Source organism: Thalassophryne amazonica, chromosome 6 (genome assembly GCF_902500255.1).
Source record: "Thalassophryne amazonica chromosome 6, fThaAma1.1, whole genome shotgun sequence".
In the NCBI taxonomy this organism is placed as follows: Eukaryota; Metazoa; Chordata; class Actinopteri; order Batrachoidiformes; family Batrachoididae; genus Thalassophryne; species Thalassophryne amazonica.
This window is the reverse complement of record NC_047108.1, coordinates 49,092,308-49,112,933: the sequence shown is the minus strand read 5'-3', so window position 1 is coordinate 49,112,933 and position 20,626 is coordinate 49,092,308. Positions and strand designations below refer to the sequence as shown.

The 20,626-nt window shown below is 47.0% G+C and overlaps 1 protein-coding gene across 1 annotated transcript in view; it reads right to left on the bottom strand.

Moving 5' to 3' along the window:
- Positions 1–20,626, bottom strand: part of si:rp71-17i16.5 (phosphatidylinositol 4,5-bisphosphate 3-kinase catalytic subunit gamma isoform) — a 40,524-nt gene that overhangs the window by 17,447 nt on the left and 2,451 nt on the right. The window contains 4 exon segments of the mRNA XM_034172149.1: positions 272–511; positions 4,417–4,482; positions 10,460–11,123; positions 11,287–12,467. Coding sequence (XP_034028040.1) covers positions 272–511; positions 4,417–4,482; positions 10,460–11,123; positions 11,287–12,467 — 2,151 coding nt within the window.

Sequence of the window (20,626 nt, the reverse complement as noted above, 5' to 3'; positions counted from 1 at the left end):
TGTGCACCTTCAGTCTTCCTTGTTTGTAATCTTTATTTTACATATCAGGAACATGGGACCTGGTGGCAAATATCAGTGTGTCTCTTTGGTATAGCTGTTAGAAACATTTATTCTTTTGTATGCTAAGCGGTGCTATTCTGTTTCTAAATATGCATTTCATTGTTCCTCTAATTTGATCAAAACGTCCAGACTCATGCCTAAAATGGTATAAATTCAGTGAGTATCACTGTCATAAAATAAGACAAATGTCAAAGGATGGATTTGCTATGACTTGATGTATCCTACCTGATGGGGGAAGGTCAGTCTTGTCAGGGTAGAGTTTCTTAACCATGAGAGACACTTCATGTAGTGCCTCCACAGCTCTGACCTGCTGGCAGAAGCTGTTCAACATGGACTGACCGCAGCCCAGCAAGTAGGCCTCCAGAATCACAGCCATACGCTGACGGAAATATGGACACCCTGCCACTTCACTGCGCACATACCAGAAGAAGAAGTGTCCGATCCTCTTGCTCTGCAATGACAGAAGACTCAGAGTGTGCTTCATACATGACAACACCAAAACTGTTGTTGATCATCATTAAGTAATACAGTGATTGCAAAAACTGATTACAGTCAGCTGCTTTACATAGAAATTGTAGGACAACACCTAAACCTTGTACTTGTATTATTGAGTGTGTATGTACTGTATTCTCTGCATACTCACACAATAGCCACAACATGGAAGATCTCACCTGTGGCTCTTAGGGAATCAGAATATTTAAACTATGGCTATCAAAATAATGACAGATAATCTGAAGCTTTGTACAACAATCATTTCCACATAAATTCAGCATTATTTCATAATAAAAGATGGGAGAGCGATCAGAGCACCACAGCAGCCTATCTGAGTCTGACTCTCAGAGTCTAACTCTCGACACCCAAATCAATCTAAGGGAATAAGGTGATTATTGACCATCAGATGGCAAAGTAAAACTGAAGTCAGTTTTAAGCAGAAATAAGGCCGTTTAAAGCAGAAAAGAGGCGATAATTGGTGAATCGCTGGTAACGCTCCGAAATGATGCATGCACAGTGACGGCAGAGGGGGACCAGTTTAGGGGGGGGGGGCATTCGGTTGGCGACACCGGTACTTAATTGGTAAATAAAGAGTGTTTATGCATGTGCCTTTGGACAGTTTTATTTTCTTTGCATGGTTCTGTAAAAATCAGCACCAATCTATATTTTTGTTAATCATAGCAATGAATAATAACGCTATCAGCATACCAACAGTACTCTGATCAGCTTGATTTTGCTCTGAGACGTGAGAAATAAAAACAGGCTTGTTAACTCAGCTCCACATATCAAATTCCTAATAAATACTTTTCTTACAAACGTAATTTGCTTGAATACCTGTCATTGATATATCTGTGCACAACGAGCAGATGTTTAGCGCTGAAATTGTTGTGTGCTCAGTACAGAATGAACTCAAAATACAGACAGCAACCATACAGGATGTAAAGGGGAAAAAACAAAGGTGATTTATTTACCGCTTATCGTTTCAGTCCCACAAGCAGATGGAGTCCAAAAAGAGCAAACAGGAGTAAATGTAGAACTCAAACAAAAACACAGGCAGTAGGAGGCAGCAAAAACAACCGGGGGTCAGACAAAAGGCAATTGGGCAGTGCAGTCTCGTTAAAAGGTGGGTGCTAAAGGAGTAAACTATGAGACATATGACTAGGTTGGGTATCGAGAACCAGTTCTTGTCGGGTATCGTTAAGAAATGATTCCATCCACCGATATCAGTAGTGCTTTGCTTAACGATTCCCTTATTGGTCCTTTACAGCGGCTGTTGTTTTTTTAAGGTGTTTGTCAGGAAATGAGAATTTCTCTACATTGATTACAGACCCTGCAGCGGGTCTGTAATCAACTGCTTCTGCACCACGACTCGACTTTGAAGCATGAACCAATGAAGAAGTGCTTAGATCTGCTGGCTTGTTGGTTCTTTGATTCACTGCTCTTCAGAATCAGCAAGTCCGCTTCTTAACCCCTCTCAAAGCCATTAAAATATGTCAATAGCGAGTCACTTTTTTGTGGATTAAAGTGGGACTCTTGTCCTGTTGCAGTCAAGAAACGAGAATCGTCCTCCATTTCGTTTGCACAGCTCCAAACGCTGCGCGGCTCTCTGCCGAGACAGAGTCCGGGCGGAATTAATAACTTCAAAATGAATTGCTGCTTTAAATAAAATGACACCTCTTTCCAAACACTGTAATACAGACAATAAACTACAATCAACTAAAATGTTTTATTCCTCCCAAAATGAGACGTCCTGCATTCTTTATGAATTACATCCTGATGTGCAGCATAGCCATTTGGAGGATGGGGGTTTCAGAATGGTTTGTGCTGGAACTCCTACACTCCGACCGGGGATTCTCTGCCTTGTTCGTGCCTGCTGCCCCAGATGTAATCAAATCCCACGATATCACGTAGGGGTTCAAACGAGACTGCGCTGCCCTATTTCGGCAAAGACTTCACAAATAGCAACAAACGGGATGTGTCAAAGAGTAACCAGGCAAACACAAAAGGAAACAGTGCAGTCCTATATAGTGACACAAACAAAACAGATGAGCAACAGGTGGTGTGATTGAAAATGTGCAGCTGCTGTGGGGGAGACGGGTGACAAATACACACCTATAAGCACACACAGAAACTGACAAAAGACAAAAGTGTCACAAACCTCAAGGATATAAACATCAAAACTGTCAAAAATGTGGTTTGAGGTCATTGACCACTTGCTAACAGCACAGGGTAGGAACTCTCGAACAGGCATATATCTACCCTTTGGGTAATAAACTTTCCAAAGGTACTAAATTTGTACTAAGATATATTTTGGCAAACAAACACAATTCAGCAGCCTTTTTCAATTTTGCTTGTCATCTACATAAGCAACATAAAACCTAACTGCAAGAAAACACAGGCCAATATTACACCAGCATATTTAAGAAGAGAAAAAAGAAATGTTAACACATGTACAAATAAGACACTAATGTTATATATTCTTAAGGGCCCCTTCACACATAGTACGAATGTGGTCGAACTGCGCATGAAGTGCGCATGAAGCAGGAATCATATGCAATACGTGTAAAATTGTAGCTGCCTCCAACGCCTCATACACCTATTGCTACAACTATTTGCGCACAGCAGTAGCTGAAAGACAGAATGTGCCCTGTGTAGAGCCCATTCAATCCCTCTCGTGGCAGGTGTCAGCCAAATTCCAGGTGACACACACGAACATCTACACTCTTGTCTAAGTGGCCCCATGACTGTGAAGTTGCCAAGTACACATGTGGCATGCCAGAGTGTCAGCTCCCCCAAACACGTGTGTGTGCTTTGAGCGCTGCCGCCGCTCCCCCCCCAAAACATTGTGTGCATGTGGTTTGTGCACCCCCGCAGGCGAGGCGCCTCTCATCTGATCACAAAGTGACACCTTGGTCTGTGCGCTGAATGGACGGGGGCGCATGGCTGGATACCACACAGCTGGACATCACAGCTGCAGAACACGTAGTGTGTTTTGACAGACACGTGTATGTGTATGCTTGCTGGCCTCACGTGGAAATACATAAAAACATATCGCTTTTGCGACAGGCTGGAGAAACGGACCGTCATTTCATGTGGACACACAGCAGGCGATATGTCACATCTGTCTGACAGGACACGCGTGTTGGGCTGGACACGCGCTCAGGCCCAGCCCGACATGGTGTCCTGTGAGCGCCGCAGGACACACGTATGACAAGCGGTGTATTTGTCGCACTGTATGACAAGCCAACAGTGCGACAAATACGCCACTTTTAGTCATGTATCAGCAGAAATACGCTGTAACAAATGCTGTTTGGTCAGTTATCACTGCGCTTTTTTCTCTTTTAAAAAAAAAATACATTATCTGTTTGTTTATTTTAGGCATTTCACACTCCTTTTATAATCAGACAGTGATTGTAGCACAGTGGTAAATTTTCCATCTGGTAATCAGAGCTTTCGTAAATTGCAGGTTCGAATCCCATGAGTGGCATTCATTTTTAATTAACCATGGTTATTTAACCGCGGGGTTCTGTATTGCCTCCCCTTTTATTTATTATTTATATCAACCCAGTGATATTCACTAATTATACAGCTGTTTTTTATTTGATTTTCATTCACATCAGCAGCACAATGTGGTGCACCACATCAAAGCTGCTCGCACTGAGTTCTTGCTCGCACGACACCGTCGCGTGCATGACACCGTCGCAGCGGGTTCGTTCACGCCTGCCTGTTGCCTCAATGTTTTTGTGGTTCTCTCATACGAGCTGTTCCACCATGATTTGCCCTGATTCATGCTATGTGTGAAGGGGCCCTTAGTGTTGTGGCCACTTCATATTTGAGAGGCTTAGAATTAAATACATTACTTACTCTTAGAGCTCTTTGGATCAGGTACCGAGCCAGGAAACTGTCATGATAAGGTTCCACTTTGAGGGTCTGCATGAATAATAACAGAGTAATGAGCTGGCAGCAACAGTACCAGTCAATAGTTTGAACTTCAATGTGCCAGTATTAAAAAATACAACCAGTCCTAGGCTTTGGAAATGAAAGAAACAGCTAAACAGGCTAATTTCATGCTGCATGTAACTTAAACCACACCTAGTCATAACTGTTGTGTGGGCCGCTGAAGAGGAGGTACTGCTGGCCCACCACCACCAGAGGGCGCCCTGCCTGGAGTGCGGGCTGCAGGCACCAGAGGGCGCTGCCGCCTCACAGGAGCAGCCGGGGTGACAGCTGTCACTTATCACCTACGACAGCTGTCACCAATCATCTGATCAGCAGTGGTATATCAGCAAGACGACATCTCCACCTCTTTGCCGAGATATCGCTCTACCTAGAAGGTACAGTACTCAGCCGACTGTGTTGTCTTTTTGACATTAACACTTTGTTACTTTTGTGCGTTGAATAGCAGACATTCTTCCGACGAGTGGTGGAGGTGGTTTTCCCGCCATACGTGTTGCTGGGTGCAAACGCACCCACATTTAACTGTTTTTGTTCCTCGCCAGCAGTACCAGATCCGACACGCGGAGGCAGTGGCCACCTGGGAGTTCGGGACTTGGCGGCTCCAGTATTCCCGGGGTTCGGTGGCGGAGGAAATCGTGTGGTTCCGGTTCTGCTTTGGACAGACGTCTCTTATCTTCGAGCCTGCCCACGTGACACATTTTGTGAATTGACTTCTTTGTCTATTATTGTAATCTGTTGTGTTTGTTGTGCTTATTCACAACAGTAAAGTGTTGTTATTTGACTTCCTCCATTGTCCGTTCATTTGCGCCCCCTGTTGTGGGTCCGTGTTCCTACACTTTCACAACACATAACATCCATCATCCATCCAGCAGCTACCAATGATCCAGCATTTTGCAGACTGGTCTGTGGTGTATTGCATAAGTAAAACAAAGTTTATCTTTGTTATATGACATTTTATAATGTAATGTGGAGAGTTACATGATATGTTTTCTTTTTTAGAGATTAGATAGATTCATTCATACACTCACGGGATTGTACAAGGTACATAGGCTTTTCCAGTGGCCGAAAGGACAACCTGGAGAAGACCTGAATCCCAGTAAAATAGAGCACTAGTAAATCAGTGAGTTCACTGATGCCAGATCAGTTAGTGATGTCACCCTCTGCACACCATCATCAGCAACCAGAGGAGCCTCTTCAGCCACAGACTGCTCCTCCCCAAGTGCAGGACCAACAGACTGAAAAACTCCTTTGTCTCTCAGGCCATCAGACTGTACAACTCCTCACTCAGGGGGAGGAGAAGTAACAGGAAGAAAGAGGATAGGATTGAGAGGAACAGTAGCAGGCAGTAAACCAGTATGTCTGTTATTTATATTGCAAGCTGTTTTTTCTTGTTTTACTTTCACTTTGGATACTTTGTGTGCTTCTTACACTTTGTGCTGCTATACAATGCTGCTGGAACCTCAATTTCCCTGAGGGAGTCTTCCCAAAGGATCAATAAAGTTCTACCTAATCTAATCTGATATTGGACATACCCCAGTTCTCACCCCAACCAATTTTCAATTTCAATTTATTTTCATTTATATAGCATCAAATCACAACAGAGTTGCCTCAAGACGCTTCACACACAAGTAAGGTCTAGCCTTACTAACCCCCAGAGCAGCAGTGGTAAGGAAAAACTCCCTCTGAGGAAGAAACCTCAAGCAGACCAGACTCAAAGAGGTGACCCTCTGCTTGGGCCATGCTACAGACACAAATTACAGAACAATTCACAAAACGAATATACAGGAAATGCTGTTGGTGCACAGGACAGGAGGATCTCCAGCACAAGTACCACACCCATCTCTGGATGGAGCTGGACCTTAAACAGAGAGAAAAAACAGAATCAGGCATCAGAAAGACAAGAAATATAGTATAATTTGCCAGCATTAAACAACAAGAAAAACAGGAAATACAAAGGTGATCACCAGCCACTAGCCCTAAACTTCACTAAACGACCCAGAATTTAGGTAAACTTGAAGCTGCGGCCTGCTCTGTTTCTTAATAACATGAATTAAAATGTAAAAATCATAGAACTATACTATGCCAGTATGCTAGCAATATGAAAGGGAAAATAAGTGCGTCTTAAGTCTGGACTTGAAAGTCTCCACAGAATCTGATTGTTTTATTGACGCAGGGAGATCATTCCGCAGAACAGGGGCATGATAAGAGAAAGCTCTATGACCCGCAGACTTCTTATTCATCCTAGGGACACAAAGTAGTCCTGCACCCTGAGAACGCAAAGCCCTGGCCAGTACGTAAGGTTTAATTAGGTCAGCTAGGTAGGGAGGTGCCAGTCCATTAATAATTTTATAGACTAGTAGCAGAACCTTAAAATCCGGTCTCACTGGGACAGGAAGCCAGTGAAGAGATACCAAAATGGATGTAATGTGGTCAAACTTTCTGCTTCGTGTCAAAAGTCTGGCTGCAGCATTTTGAACCAAATGGAGAGCTCTAATGCTAGACTGCGGTAAACCAGAAAATAGAACATTTCAGTAGTCCAATCTAGAAGAGATAAACGCATGGATCAGGGTCTCAGCATCAGCCATACACAGGATGGGACGAATCTTCGCTATATTTCACAGGTGGAAGAAAGCAGTCCTCATTATATTTCTAATGTGGAGGTCAAAAGACAATGTAGGATCAAAAATTACCCCAAGGTTCCTCACTTTGTCAGCGTGATGTATGACACACAACCCTAGGCTAAGTGTTAACTGGTCAAATTGATGTCGATGTCTCACTGGACCAAGAACCATCATTTCAGTCTTATCAGAGTTTAAAAGTAGGACATTTCTAGACATCCAGCTTCTCACTGATGCAAGGCAATCTTCTAAGGATTTTATGTGAATGAGATTACCAGCAGTTATCAGCATGTATAACTGAGTATCATCAGCATAGCAATGAAAGGTAATCCCAAAATGCCGCAATACAGTATGTGCCCAAGGGGTGCTATATAAAGGGAGAAAAGCAGGGGGCCTAAGACGGAGCCCTGTGGAACCCCAAATTTCATGTCACTAAGGTTAGAGGTAGTGTTACTGTATAAAACACAGTGAGAATGACTGATCAGGTATGATGTCAACCATGCAAGGGCACTCCCAGTAATCCCAAAATGATTTTCCATCTTATCAAGTAGAATATGATGATCCACTGTATCAAATGCAGCACTGAGATCTAACAGCACAAGAACCATAGTGGTGTCCGAATCCATTGCAAGCAGAAGATGATTCACCACTTTAGTGAGAGCCGTCTCTGTGAAATGACATTTTCTAAAAGCAGACTACAGTTGCTCAAAGAGATCATTCTCAGTAAGATAGTCCATGAGCTGCTATGAAACCACTTTTTCTAGAATTTTAGAGCAAAATGATAGATTTAATATTAGTTTTAGTTTTTCAATACACTAGGGTCAAGATTAGGTTTCTTAAGCAATGGTTTAATCACTGCAGATTTGAAACATTTCGGAACAGATCCAGAAGTTAAAGAAAGATTAATAATTCTCAACCCTGATGCATTTCCAACTCGCCTACAAAATAGCCCATATCTAGCAAGCAAGTCTTAGGATTCAAAAGCTCCAATGCACACTGCAAACATTTCCACGCAGAAGAGTCACATTTCAGATGTGATGTAACACCAGTTCACCAACATCTCTCATCAGTCCCCAGTTATTTCAGTCCTGGCACTCATCCACATAACCTGCTAATCTACCTCAATGTGAAGGGAAATCTGTCTGTGCCCGTTGCTTAAATGTTCCTTTTTCCGTGTCAGTAACTTCCTAATTTGACCCTGCAGGCTGGTTCTCTTGCAGCTCATTTGACACCATCATTATCTACAGTATACCTATTAATCCTTTTGTGGGATATGAGTACGACTCCTGATCTCTGCACATACTGGACAAGTGTAATGATGCAATCTAGACTGGTCACCATGGAGTTATAAATGGCCTCACACTGCATCCAACAGGCTGTTCTGTTTGTCAGTAACACACTATAATCTTTGTTTTAACAATGAAAGGACAGGGGATGTACCCTCCAAATGACGACACTCAATGTCTCTCTACAAAATCAACATAACTGCAAGTCTGACAAACAGAGCATGAATAGGAATAAATTCTGCTGTTATCACCAAATTCCGATAATTAACGTATCTATATAATTCATTTATTTATTTTTGGAGACCAATCAAATATATAAAGATATCCACTACATTATGCTAATCATTTACAAAGGGAAATGGAAGACCCAAATTTGCTTTGTGTCAGTGTCGATGGAATATATGTACAATCATGCATTAACATTAGGAATATATATTACTCTGTTGTTCTGAATGAAAGACAATGGTTTTCCCCAAAAAAACACAGTCATGCTACTATGGGCTAATCGTGGAGACAATACAGTTCATCAGCATTGTCTTTGACCACCCAGGTTGAGTGCCTTCAGCTAAGGAAGTAAACTGTATTTGACTGATGTCCCATTCATGGGGACTTGTGGTCTCTAATATGGCATCTGGGACATGTAGTACTAGCAATGGGCCTCAGAAGCTGAAAAGGACTTTCTTCTTCTTCTTCTTCTACTACTCAGGGTCTCAACTTTTACATGTCATGTATATCTGTGATTTAGATGGTGGCAAATACCTCTGAAACAAGCATGATGTGGGGAGGTGATGGTCTAGTGGTTAATGTGTTGGGCTTGAGTCCAGAAGATCATAGGTTCAAATCCCCACCTGACTAGAAAATTACTAAGGGCCCTTGGGCAAGGCCTTTAATCCCCTATTGCTCCTGGTGTGTAGTGACTGTCTTGTATGGCAGCACCCTGACTTCGGAGTGAATGTGAGGCATAATTGTAAAGTGCTTTGGGTGTCTGATGCAGATGGAAAAGCTCTATATAAATGCAGTCCATTTACCATTGATCATTTATGATGTGAACATTGAGATCATGGTGATAAATACAGCAGTCATCACACAATTCTCAAGCAGCTAAGAAACATGTTCTGACAGAGTGTAATGTGAGAAGATGGCAAACCCAGAAAATCTTAACATGGTCCTAAAAGTGATAAAGTGTCACTATATGGTTGAAAATAAAAGGGATGTCCTTAAAATGAGCCTTTTGTTAGCTTTATTTTCAAATAAAAGCATTTTCTTCATGAAAAGAAGAGGAAGAAGATCATAAAATCTTCTGCTGAAAACGTACCGAAAAAGGTAAAAAAAAAAAAGTCATCTTATAATCAGAGCTGTCTTGTATTCGGACCATTGAAGTATGTACTGTACAAGTATGGCTGCTCCCTTGTTTACACTTGGGGTCACCACAGCAAATTCGAGGTGGATCTGCATGTTGAATTGGCACAGGTTTTACAACGGATGCCCTTCCTGAATGTGGCAGGGGTGGGATTTGAACCAGGAACCTGCTGCACCGAAACCAAGTGCACTAACCACTTGGCCACCACCCTTGCTACTAAATGATTTACATAATGTATTCATTCAAATGATGTGTTTCAGCTGGTTGGTAATGTTAGACCTTACCCATGTGAAGCGCCTTGAAGCAGCTCTGTTGTTATTTGGCGCTATATAAATAAATGGAATTAAATGGACTTGAATTCAGATACTGTACTTTCTATTTGTCACAGTGGTCATATTCCATTAGTAGGAGATTATTAGACATCTTTATCAGCGGGCCTGTTGAACACGAATGCTCATGTAATATGGCCCTTTTCAAGTTGACATGCTGTTTCTTTACTCGTAAGAAGTGTAGGCTAGATTCATCTTTGACCTGATCGAACAGTACTTATGCAGTCGCTGTTTAATGGATTATGCAGCAATCTTGGCACAGTCAACCATATACACTCATATTTACACCAAAAGGCAAATCAGAGTCATTCATTGTAATCCAAAAAAGCATTAACCATTGTTGATACAAACACATACCTGCACCAACTGCAGCAAATATCTCAATACTTCATCATTGGACAAGCTCTCCAATCTCTGGACCGCTAGTCTCCTGACTTTCTCATCAGCAAAATCCATACTAAGTAGCTCAAGAGCGACTGTGAGGTCCAGTTCTCCAGGATCCCAGTGGCTCAATAACCAGTGGACATCCTCAACCACTTGGCGATTCATCCAATCAACACTGCACAGGAACGGTCGTAGGCTGGAGGAATAAAGGACACTTTCCTGTCGAAATTTTGTGAGGGTATTCATGTCCCTTTGGGGCACAGGTCTGTCAGAAATGGTGCTGGGGTTTTGGTCCTGGAGAGTTTTTGAATGTGGAGAGGAAGAACGTATGTTTGAAAAGGTGGTAGGGGGTTTGGGTGGTAAGGAGGAGGATGAACTTGGTGCATGAGAGGAACCACTATCCTTGCTGATGAAAAAACTGGATGTTGGACTGCCAGAATAATCAGGGTGGCTCATAGTATTTGGGAGAACAACAGGGAAACTGTAGCGGTCAAGAAGGAAACTGATAGCCATGGAGTCAGCGATGTCCGGGTTAGTAGCAGAGGACAACTTGTCTGCCTGGTAAGTGAAGGCCTCTTCTTCTAGCTCAGGGTAAGACCACATGTGGAGGGTGTAGGGGCCTTGGCTCAGGACAGATCTACAGGACATAACAAGTGCTTGATTTCATTCTTAGTATGACAATTTACAATTTTAAAAGATTGTAAATAATTTACTGAGTGTCAGCATGGTTAGAAAAAAAAAATGAAAATAGGTAATTATTAAGTACATTGCAAATTTAAAATTGATTATAAATAACTGACCTGTGATCTATGAGGAGAAGATTGACAAAGTAGAGCACCTTCCCCTTCCATTTCTGTTCTGGTGCTTTGTTAACTGTAGGCCTTGAATCTTTGGTTGGTGAGTTGCTGTCATTACTGCTGCTGTTAATGGTGAGACCCAACTTGGCTCCTCTTGGCAAATCCCTCAGAAAAACATCAAAGTCCAGCCACTCATTCCACAGTACTTCATCTGTGAAAGACTTGGGGCTAGAGGATACCGAAGAGAGAACCTTACTGCCGTAAAGTATGGAGGCCTCTACATAAGCGGATTGCGGACATTTGCTTGGTAGTTTTGGGATGTCGAAGCCAAGCAGTTTGACTCTGAGTCTTCTATTGCAATCCCACAAAGATATCATGAAGATGTCATCCACATCCTTCCCTTCAAGGGACAAATCCTCATGTGAACTGAATTGACCTGTAAATCCATCAACAAGTGGCCAGTCCACAAGCCCGACTGTATCATCGCCAAGCTGCGACATACACATCACAGACAAATGGAGCTCTTGGTTGGTTTTCAAGCACTGCCGAACCCAAAGGAAATCAATGAGTCTGTGTTCTCCAGATAAAAACTCTTCCCTCCCTGTGATTTTCAAAACCAGCTCCTCAGACGTATCACAGGCAATTCCATTATCATAACTCACCCGTCTAAAAACTTGAAGAAGAACATTTGGTGTTTCACTCACATAAACTTGTACAGTGAAGCTGAGTTTGTTTTGGTAATGGAAGGTGATGGAGAACCTTCGACTTAGCCAGTCCTGCAGGTCATTTGGCATGGGTGCAGATGTTACCCAAGGCTCTGTAGCATACAGTGTTTTATCCTGATTCCTTAGTTCTTCTTTTCTTGGAGATGCCAGTTTTCTGCGAGTGAAGGTGAGCTCACTAAGCCTGTCTGACACTGTTTTGTCCAGGTCATGTCCAATCAGGTTGGCCAGAATCTTCTGCTGTTTTTCCTTCGCTTCGTTATTAACTGTCACTACTGGTTGGACCACTATCTTAGCAAACAGATGTCCAGAGTCATTGCATGACCACGGAATGTTCAATGTCCTGATGACCTGACAGTCATCATAGATCTCATACCAGTCTTTCCCTGTAGCATAGAGCAGAGTGTATTTCTCTGGCTCCAGTATTGCCAGTGGGTCTGGGGGGAAATTCTGCTCCTCCGCCTGCAATCAAAGAAACAAGGGAGAAAACAGATGCTTCACCTCAGAGATATGTTTTAAAAATGGTGCAACATTTATTTTGTCTTCATCTGCGATTCAAAGATGATGTTTAAAGAAAGTGTGACTAGTCACACAACCTAGTTTTTCAGGCTTTACACCTGCTTGGTGATGTAAATATCTGATTGGACAACCATGTGGCACTAACCATACATAAATCACAGAGACTTGGTTTAGACGTTTCGTTCATTAGTGCAAACATCATGTGGAAGAAGAAATATGATCTTTGTGACAGAGAAAATAACTAACTTTTAAATTTAGTTTTATAGATAAAGCAGACCAAACTTTATATAATTCTATAATCTGTCTATGCATGGCATTTAGGTGTGGCATCAGGGTTGCTGGACTGAACTGGATGAAAAGACAGGGTTCATCCAGAAAGTATTCACAGCACTGCACTTTTTCCACATTTTGTTACAACCTTATTCCCAAAATGGATGAAATTCACTTTTTTCCTCAAAATTCTACACACAATACCCCATAATGACAAAGTGACATTTTTTTTTTATTTTTTCTTATAAAAAAAACTAAGAAATAGCATGTACATACTGTAAGTATTCACAGCCTTTGACATGAAGCTCAAAACTGATGTCAGGTGCATCCTGTTTCCACTGATCATCCTTGAGATGTTTCTGCAGCTTAATTGGAGTCCACCTGGGGTAAATTCAGTTGATTGGACATGATTTGGAAAGACACACACCTGTCTACATATAAGGTTCCACAGGTGACAGTGCATGTCAGAGCACAAACCAAGCATGAAGTCAAAGGAACTGTCTGTAGACCCCCGAGAGAGGATTGTCTCGAGGCACAAATCTGGGGAAGGGTACAGAAACATTTGTGCTGCTTTGAAGGTCCCCATGAGTACAGTGGCCTCCATCATCCCTACATGGAAGAAGTTCAGATCCACCAGGATTTTTCATTTTTCAATTTATTTTCATTTATATAGTACCAAATCACAACAAAGTTGCCTCAAGGCGCTTCACACAAGTAAGATGTAACCTTACCAACCCCTAGGACTCTTCCTAGAACTGGCCGCCCGTCTAAACTGAGCAATTGGGAGAGAAGGGCGTTAGTCAGGGAGGTGACCAAAAACCCCAATGGTCACTCTGTCAGAGCTCCAGAAAGAAAGAACCTTCCAGAAGGGTAAACATCACCGCAGCAATCCACCAATCAGCCCTGTATGTTAGAGTGTCCAGACAGAAGCCACTCCTTAGTGAAAGGCACATGGCAGCCCACCTGGAGTTTGCCAAAAGGGACCTGAGATCATGAGAAACAAATTCTCTGGTCTTGTGAGACAAAGATTGAACTCTTTGATGTGAATGCCAGGCATGATGTTTGGAGGAAACCAGGCACCATCCCTACAGTGAAGCATGGTGGTGGCAGCATCATGCTGTGGGGATGTTTTTTAGCGGCAGGAACTGGTAGACTAGTCAGGATTGAGGGAAAGATGAATACTGTTGTGTGGGCCGCTGAAGAGGAGGTACTGCTGGCCCACCACCACTAGAGGGCGCCCTGCCTGGAGTGCGGGCTCCAGGCACCAGAGGGCGCTGCCGCCTCACAGGAGCAGCCAGGACGACAGCTGTCATCCATCACTAGAGACAGCTGATCCCAATCAAGACGGAGGTATATCAGCAGGACGGCATCTCCACCTCATTTGCCGAGATATCGCCATACCTAAGAGGTAACGACTCTCAGCCGTTCGTGAGTATTGTTCTGTACGTGTTTTTGCAGGAGTACCTGGTTAATCTCTGGACCGCAGGAGCTGGTGACTGGGAGCTAGGACTGCACTCCTTTTCCCCCTGAGAGATAACTGTTTACTCTGCACATTCTTGATTGTTGTTGACGAGAGGTGGAGGTGGACTCTCCACCCTCCGTGTTGCTGGGTGCAGCCGCATCCACGCCTGACTGTTTCTGTTTCCTGCCAGCAGTACCGGATCCGGCGAGCGGAGGCAGTGGCCACCTGGGAATTCGGGACTTGGCGGCTCCAGTATCCCCGGGGTCCGGTGGCGGCGGAGATTGGGTTGGTTCCGGTTCGACTTGGACAGACGTCTCCTATCGTCGAGCCTGCCCACACGACACCTTTGAATTAGACTTAATCTCTCTATTGTTATCAGTTGTATTTGTTGTGCCCTTTTTTCACAACAGTAAAAACAGTGTATTTGATTCCTCCATTGTCCGTTCATTGTCGCCCCCTGTTGTGGGTCCGTGTTCCTACACTTTCACAACAGGATATCGCGGCCAGCGTCATGGATCCCGAGGGGCGTCAGCCGGCTGTTGAACGGCCAATGGAAGAACAGGACGCGCAGGTGTCCGCGGGAGGGGTAATCGGTGAGTTGCAGCGGATCCTCACCGCTTTCACGACTCGGTTAGATTTGATGACCGAGCAGAACGTCCTCCTGAACCGCAGGGTGGAGGCTCTCGCCGCGCAGGTGGAAGCGCGCCCTCCGGGCGCCGCTGCGGCTCTCCCTCCCGCAGACCCTGTGCATAGCGTTGACGTTCCACTGGTTGTTCAACGACCTCTCCCACCTTCCCCGGAAGCATACATAAGCCCCCCAGAGCCGTACGGAGGCTGTGTGGAGACGTGCGCGGATTTTCTGATGCAGTGTTCGCTCGTCTTCGCACAGCGTCCCGTTATGTACGCGACCGATGCTAGTAAAGTAGCTTATGTTATAAACCTGCTTCGCGGTGAGGCACGCGCTTGGGCTACAGCGCTCTGGGAGCAGACTTCACGGCTCCTTCTGACATACGATGGGTTTGTTAGGGAGCTCAGAACCGTGTTCGATCACCCTAATAGAGGCGAGACCCGCTTCAACCGTGCTACTGTCAATGAGACAGGGGCGCCGGAGCGCAGCTGCCTATGCAGTCGACTTCCGCATTGCGGCTGCGAGAAGCTGGAATAGCACTGCCCTCTGCGCCGCCTTTGTAAACAGACTGTCTTTGGTTCTTAAGGAGCACCTGGTGGCTAAGGACGAACCGCGGGACTTAGATGGGCTCATCGATCTCGTCATACGGTTAGACAACCGGTTAGAAGAACGTCGGCGGGAACGAGACGAAGGGCGTGGCCGGGCACGCGCCGTCCCTCTCCCTTCCGGTTCCGACCGCGCTCCGCCTTCCCCACGCTCCACGGCCCCTGCGCTCCGTGGGGCCACAGCTCCCCCTACTGACGAAGCTATGGACACGAGTAGGGCAACATTTAGGGCACCAGATGCACAGAGGAGACGGGCCCATGGAGCTTGTTTTGTTTGTGGTGCAATAGAGCACCATATGAGAGACTGCCCCGAGCGGTTAAACTCCAACGCCCGCCCCTAGAAACTGGGCTAGGGGTGGGCCGAGACATTCACGTGGGACACACCCACATCGCCACACGACTCCCAGTTACGATCCTTTATGAGGACTCAACCCTGAAGGCCCCAGCACTGGTGGACACGGGCTCTGAGGGGAATCTGTTGGATAGCAGATGGGCCAGGGAGATAGGGCTCCCTCTGGTGGCGCTTACCTCGCCTGTACAGGTTCGGGCACTAGATGGCTCCCTACTCCCTCCGATCACGCATAAGACACCACCTGTAACGCTGGTGGTGTCAGGAAACCACCGGGAGGTGATCGAGTTTTTTGTGACTCAGGCCACTTCCCGTGTGGTTTTAGGTTTTCCCTGGATGTTGAAGCACAATCCCCGGATTGATTGGCCGTCCGGGGTAGTGGTTCAGTGGAGCGAGACCTGCCATCGGGTGTGTCTAGGTTCCTCGGTTCCTCCCGGCTCCCAAGCTAAGGAGGAGGTCAGAGTCCCGCCCAATCTGGGGACGGTGCCGGTGGAGTACCACGACCTTGTCGACGTGTTCAGCAAGGATCTGGCTCTCACGCTTCCCCCCCACCGTCCGTACGATTGTGCCATTGATTTGGTTCCGGGCAGTGAGTTCCCGTCCAGTAGGCTGTACAACCTCTCACGGCCTGAGCGTGAATCAATGGAAACCTACATCCGGGACTCGTTAGCTGCCGGGTTGATCCGGAATTCCACCTCCCCGATGGGCGCAGGTTTCTTTTTTGTGGGTAAAAAAGACGGCGGACTTCGTCCATGCATTGATTATAGGGGGCTGAACGAAATCACGGTTCAAAACCGATACCCGTTGCCCCTGTTGGATTCGGTGTTCACACCCCTGCATGGAGCCAAAATTTTTACCAAGCTTGATCTTAGAAATGCGTATCATCTGGTTCGGATCCGGAAGGGAGACGAGTGGAAAACGGCATTTAACACCCCCTTAGGTCACTTTGAGTACCTGGTCATGCCGTTCGGCCTCACAAACGCCCCCGCGACGTTCCAAGCCTTGGTTAACGACGTCTTGCGGGACTTCCTGCACCGGTTCGTCTTCGTATATCTAGACGATATACTCATCTTTTCTCCGGATCCTGAGACTCATGTCAGGCATGTACGTCAGGTCCTGCAGCGGTTGTTGGAGAACCGGCTGTTTGTGAAGGGAGAGAAGTGTGAGTTCCACCGCACTTCTTTGTCCTTCCTGGGGTTCATCATCTCCTCCAACTCCGTCGCTCCTGATCCGGCCAAGGTTGCGGCGGTGAGAGACTGGCCCCAACCCACAAGCCGTAGGAAATTGCAACAGTTCCTAGGCTTTGCTAATTTCTACAGGAGGTTCATTAAGGGCTACAGTCAGGTAGTTAGCCCCCTGACAGCCCTGACCTCACCAAAAGTCCCCTTCACCTGGTCGGATCGGTGCGATGTCGCATTCAAGGAGTTGAAACGGCGCTTCTCGTCTGCACCTGTTCTGGTGCAGCCCGATCCTAATCGCCAGTTAGTGGTTGAAGTGGACGCCTCGGACTCAGGGATAGGAGCCGTGCTATCCCAGAGCGGGAAGACCGATAAGGTCCTTCACCCGTGGCCTATTTTTCCCGCAGGTTGACCCCAGCCGAACGGAACTATGACGTCGGCAATCGAGAGCTCCTTGCGGTGAAAGAGGCTCTTGAGGAGTGGAGACATCTGTTGGAGGGAACGTCCGTGCCATTCACGGTCTTCACTGACCACCGGAACCTGGAGTATATCAGGACCGCCAAGCGGCTGAACCCCAGGCAAGCCCGCTGGTCACTGTTCTTCGGCCGTTTGACTTCCGGATCACCTACCGTCCCGGGACCAAAAACCAAAGATCGGATGCCTTGTCCCGGGTACATGAAGATGAGGTCAAAACAGAGCCATCGGATCCCCCGGAACCCATCATCCCGGAGTCCGCTATCGTGGCCGCTCTCACCTGGGACGTGGAGAAGACCGTCCGGGAGGCCCTGACACGAGACCCGGACCCCGGAACCGGACCGAAGAACAAACTTTACATCCCACCAGAAGCCAGGGCTGCAGTTTTGGACTTCTGTCACGGTTCTAAGCTCTCCTGTCATCCTGGGGTGCGAAGAACTGTGGCAGTCGTCCGGCAGCGCTTCTGGTGGGCGTCCCTGGAGGCCGACGTCCGGGGTTACATCCAGGCCTGTACCACCTGCGCCAGGGGCAAGGCGGACCACCGCAAGACACCGGGATTGCTACAGCCGCTGCCCGTGCCTCATCGCCCCTGGTCTCACATCGGCCTGGATTTCGTCACGGGTCTCCCGCCGTCCCAGGGAAACACCGTCGTCCTCACGATAGTGGACCGATTCTCCAAGGCGGCCCACTTCGTGGCCCTCCCGAAGCTACCAACGGCCCAGGAGACAGCGGACCTCCTAGTCCTCCACGTCGTCCGTCTGCATGGGATACCATCAGACATCGTCTCCGATCGCGGTCCCCAGTTCTCCTCGCATGTTTGGAGGAGCTTTTGCCGGGAACTGGAGGCCACGGTCAGTCTCTCGTCCGGGTATCACCCCCAGACCAACGGACAAGCAGAACGGGCCAACCAGGAAATGGAGCAGACCCTACGCTGTGTGACAGCCGCGCACCCGACGGCCTGGAGTACCCACCTGGCCTGGATCGAGTACGCCCACAACAGTCAAGTGTCGTCCGCCACCGGCCTCTCCCCCTTCGAGGTGTGCTTGGGGTATCAACCCCCGTTGTTTCCGGTGGTTGAGGGGGAGGTCGGTGTGCCCTCGGTCCAGGCCCACCTACGGAAGTGCCGTCGGGTGTGGCGTGCCGCCCGTTCTGCTTTGTTGAGGGCCCGGACGAGGGCGAAGAACCATGCAGACCGGCGCCGGGCCCCGGCTCCCACATATCGTCCTGGGCAGGAGGTATGGTTGTCCACCAAGGACATTCCCCTTCAAGTGGACTCCCTGAAACTGCAGGAACGATACATTGGTCCTTACAAGATTCTCAAGGTCATCAATCCCGCCGCAGTGAGGCTCCAGCTTCCGGCCTCACTGCGGATTCATCCGGTATTCTATGTCTCCAGGATTAAACCCCATCACACCTCACCCCTCTGCACTCCGGGTCCGGCGCCACCTCCTGCCCAGATCATCGACGGAGAGCCGGCCTGGACCGTGCGCCGGCTCCTTGACGTTCGACGAATGGGCCGGGGTTTTCAGTACTTGGTGGACTGGGAGGGGTACGGCCCCGAAGAACGCTCCTGGGTGAAGAAGGGCTTCATCCTGGACCCGGCCCTCCTGGCCGACTTCTACCGTCGCCACCCTGACAAACCCGGTCGTGCGCCAGGAGGCGCCCGTTGAGGGGGGGGGGTCCTGTTGTGTGGGCCGCTGAAGAGGAGGTACTGCTGGCCCACCACCACTAGAGGGCGCCCTGCCTGGAGTGCAGGCTCACAGGAGCAGCCAGGACGACAGCTGTCATCCATCACTAGAGACAGCTGATCCCAATCAAGACGGAGGTATATCAGCAGGACGGCATCTCCACCTCATTTGCCGAGATATCGCCATACCTAAGAGGTAACGACTCTCAGCCGTTCGTGAGTATTGTTCTGTACGTGTTTTTGCAGGAGTACCTGGTTAATCTCTGGACCGCAGGAGCTGGTGACTGGGAGCTAGGACTGCACTCCTTTTCCACCTGAGAGATAACTGTTTACTCTGCACATTCTTGATTGTTGTTGACGAGAGGTGGAGGTGGACTCTCCACCCTCCGTGTTGCTGGGTGCAGCCGCATCCACGCCTGACTGTTTCTGTTTCCTGCCAGCAGTACCGGATCCGGCGAGCGGAGGCAGTGGCCACCTGGGAATTCGGGACTTGGCGGCTCCAGTATCCCCGGGGTCCGGTGGCGGCGGAGATTGGGTTGGTTCCGGTTCGACTTGGACAGATGTCTCCTATCGTCGAGCCTGCCCACACGACACCTTTGAATTAGACTTAATCTCTCTATTGTTATCAGTTGTATTTGTTGTGCCCTTTTTTCACAACAGTAAAAACAGTGTATTTGATTCCTCCATTGTCCGTTCATTGTCGCCCCCTGTTGTGGGTCCGTGTTCCTACACTTTCACAACAAATACAGCAACATACAGAGACATCCTGGATGAAAACCTGCTCCAGAGCGCTCTTGACCTCAGACTGGGGCGACGGTTCAACTTGCAGCAGGACAATGATCCTAAGCACACAGCCAAGATATCAAAGGAGTGGCTTCAGGACAACTCTGTGAATGTCCTTGAGTGGCCCAGCCAGAGCCCAGACCTGAATCTGATTGAACATCTCTGGAGAGATCTGAAAATGGCTGTGCACCGACGCTCCCCATTCAACCTGATGGAGCTTGAGAGGTGCTGCAAAGAGGAATGAGCAAAACTGCCCAAAGATAGGTGCGCCAAGCTTGTGGCATCATATTCAAGAAGAGTTTGAGGTTGTAATTGCTGCCAAAGGTGCATCTACAAAATATTGAGTGAAGGGTCTGAAAAGTTGTGTACATGTGATTTCTTCATTTTTCATCACGTCCGCCAAGGATGTAATAAGATCATCTGCGTTTATTTATTTGTCTGTCTTTTAGCAGGATTATGTCAAAACTACTGCACGGATTTTGATGAAATTTTCACCACAGATAGACATTAAGCCATGGAAGACTCCATTAAATTTTGGAGGTGATCTGGATCTGGCTTCTGGATCAAGATTTCATTTTATATAGGCTTTTAAGGATGAAAGCTACTTCACGGATTCTCACCACATTTGCACAACAGATAGGTATTAAGACATGGAAGACTCCACTT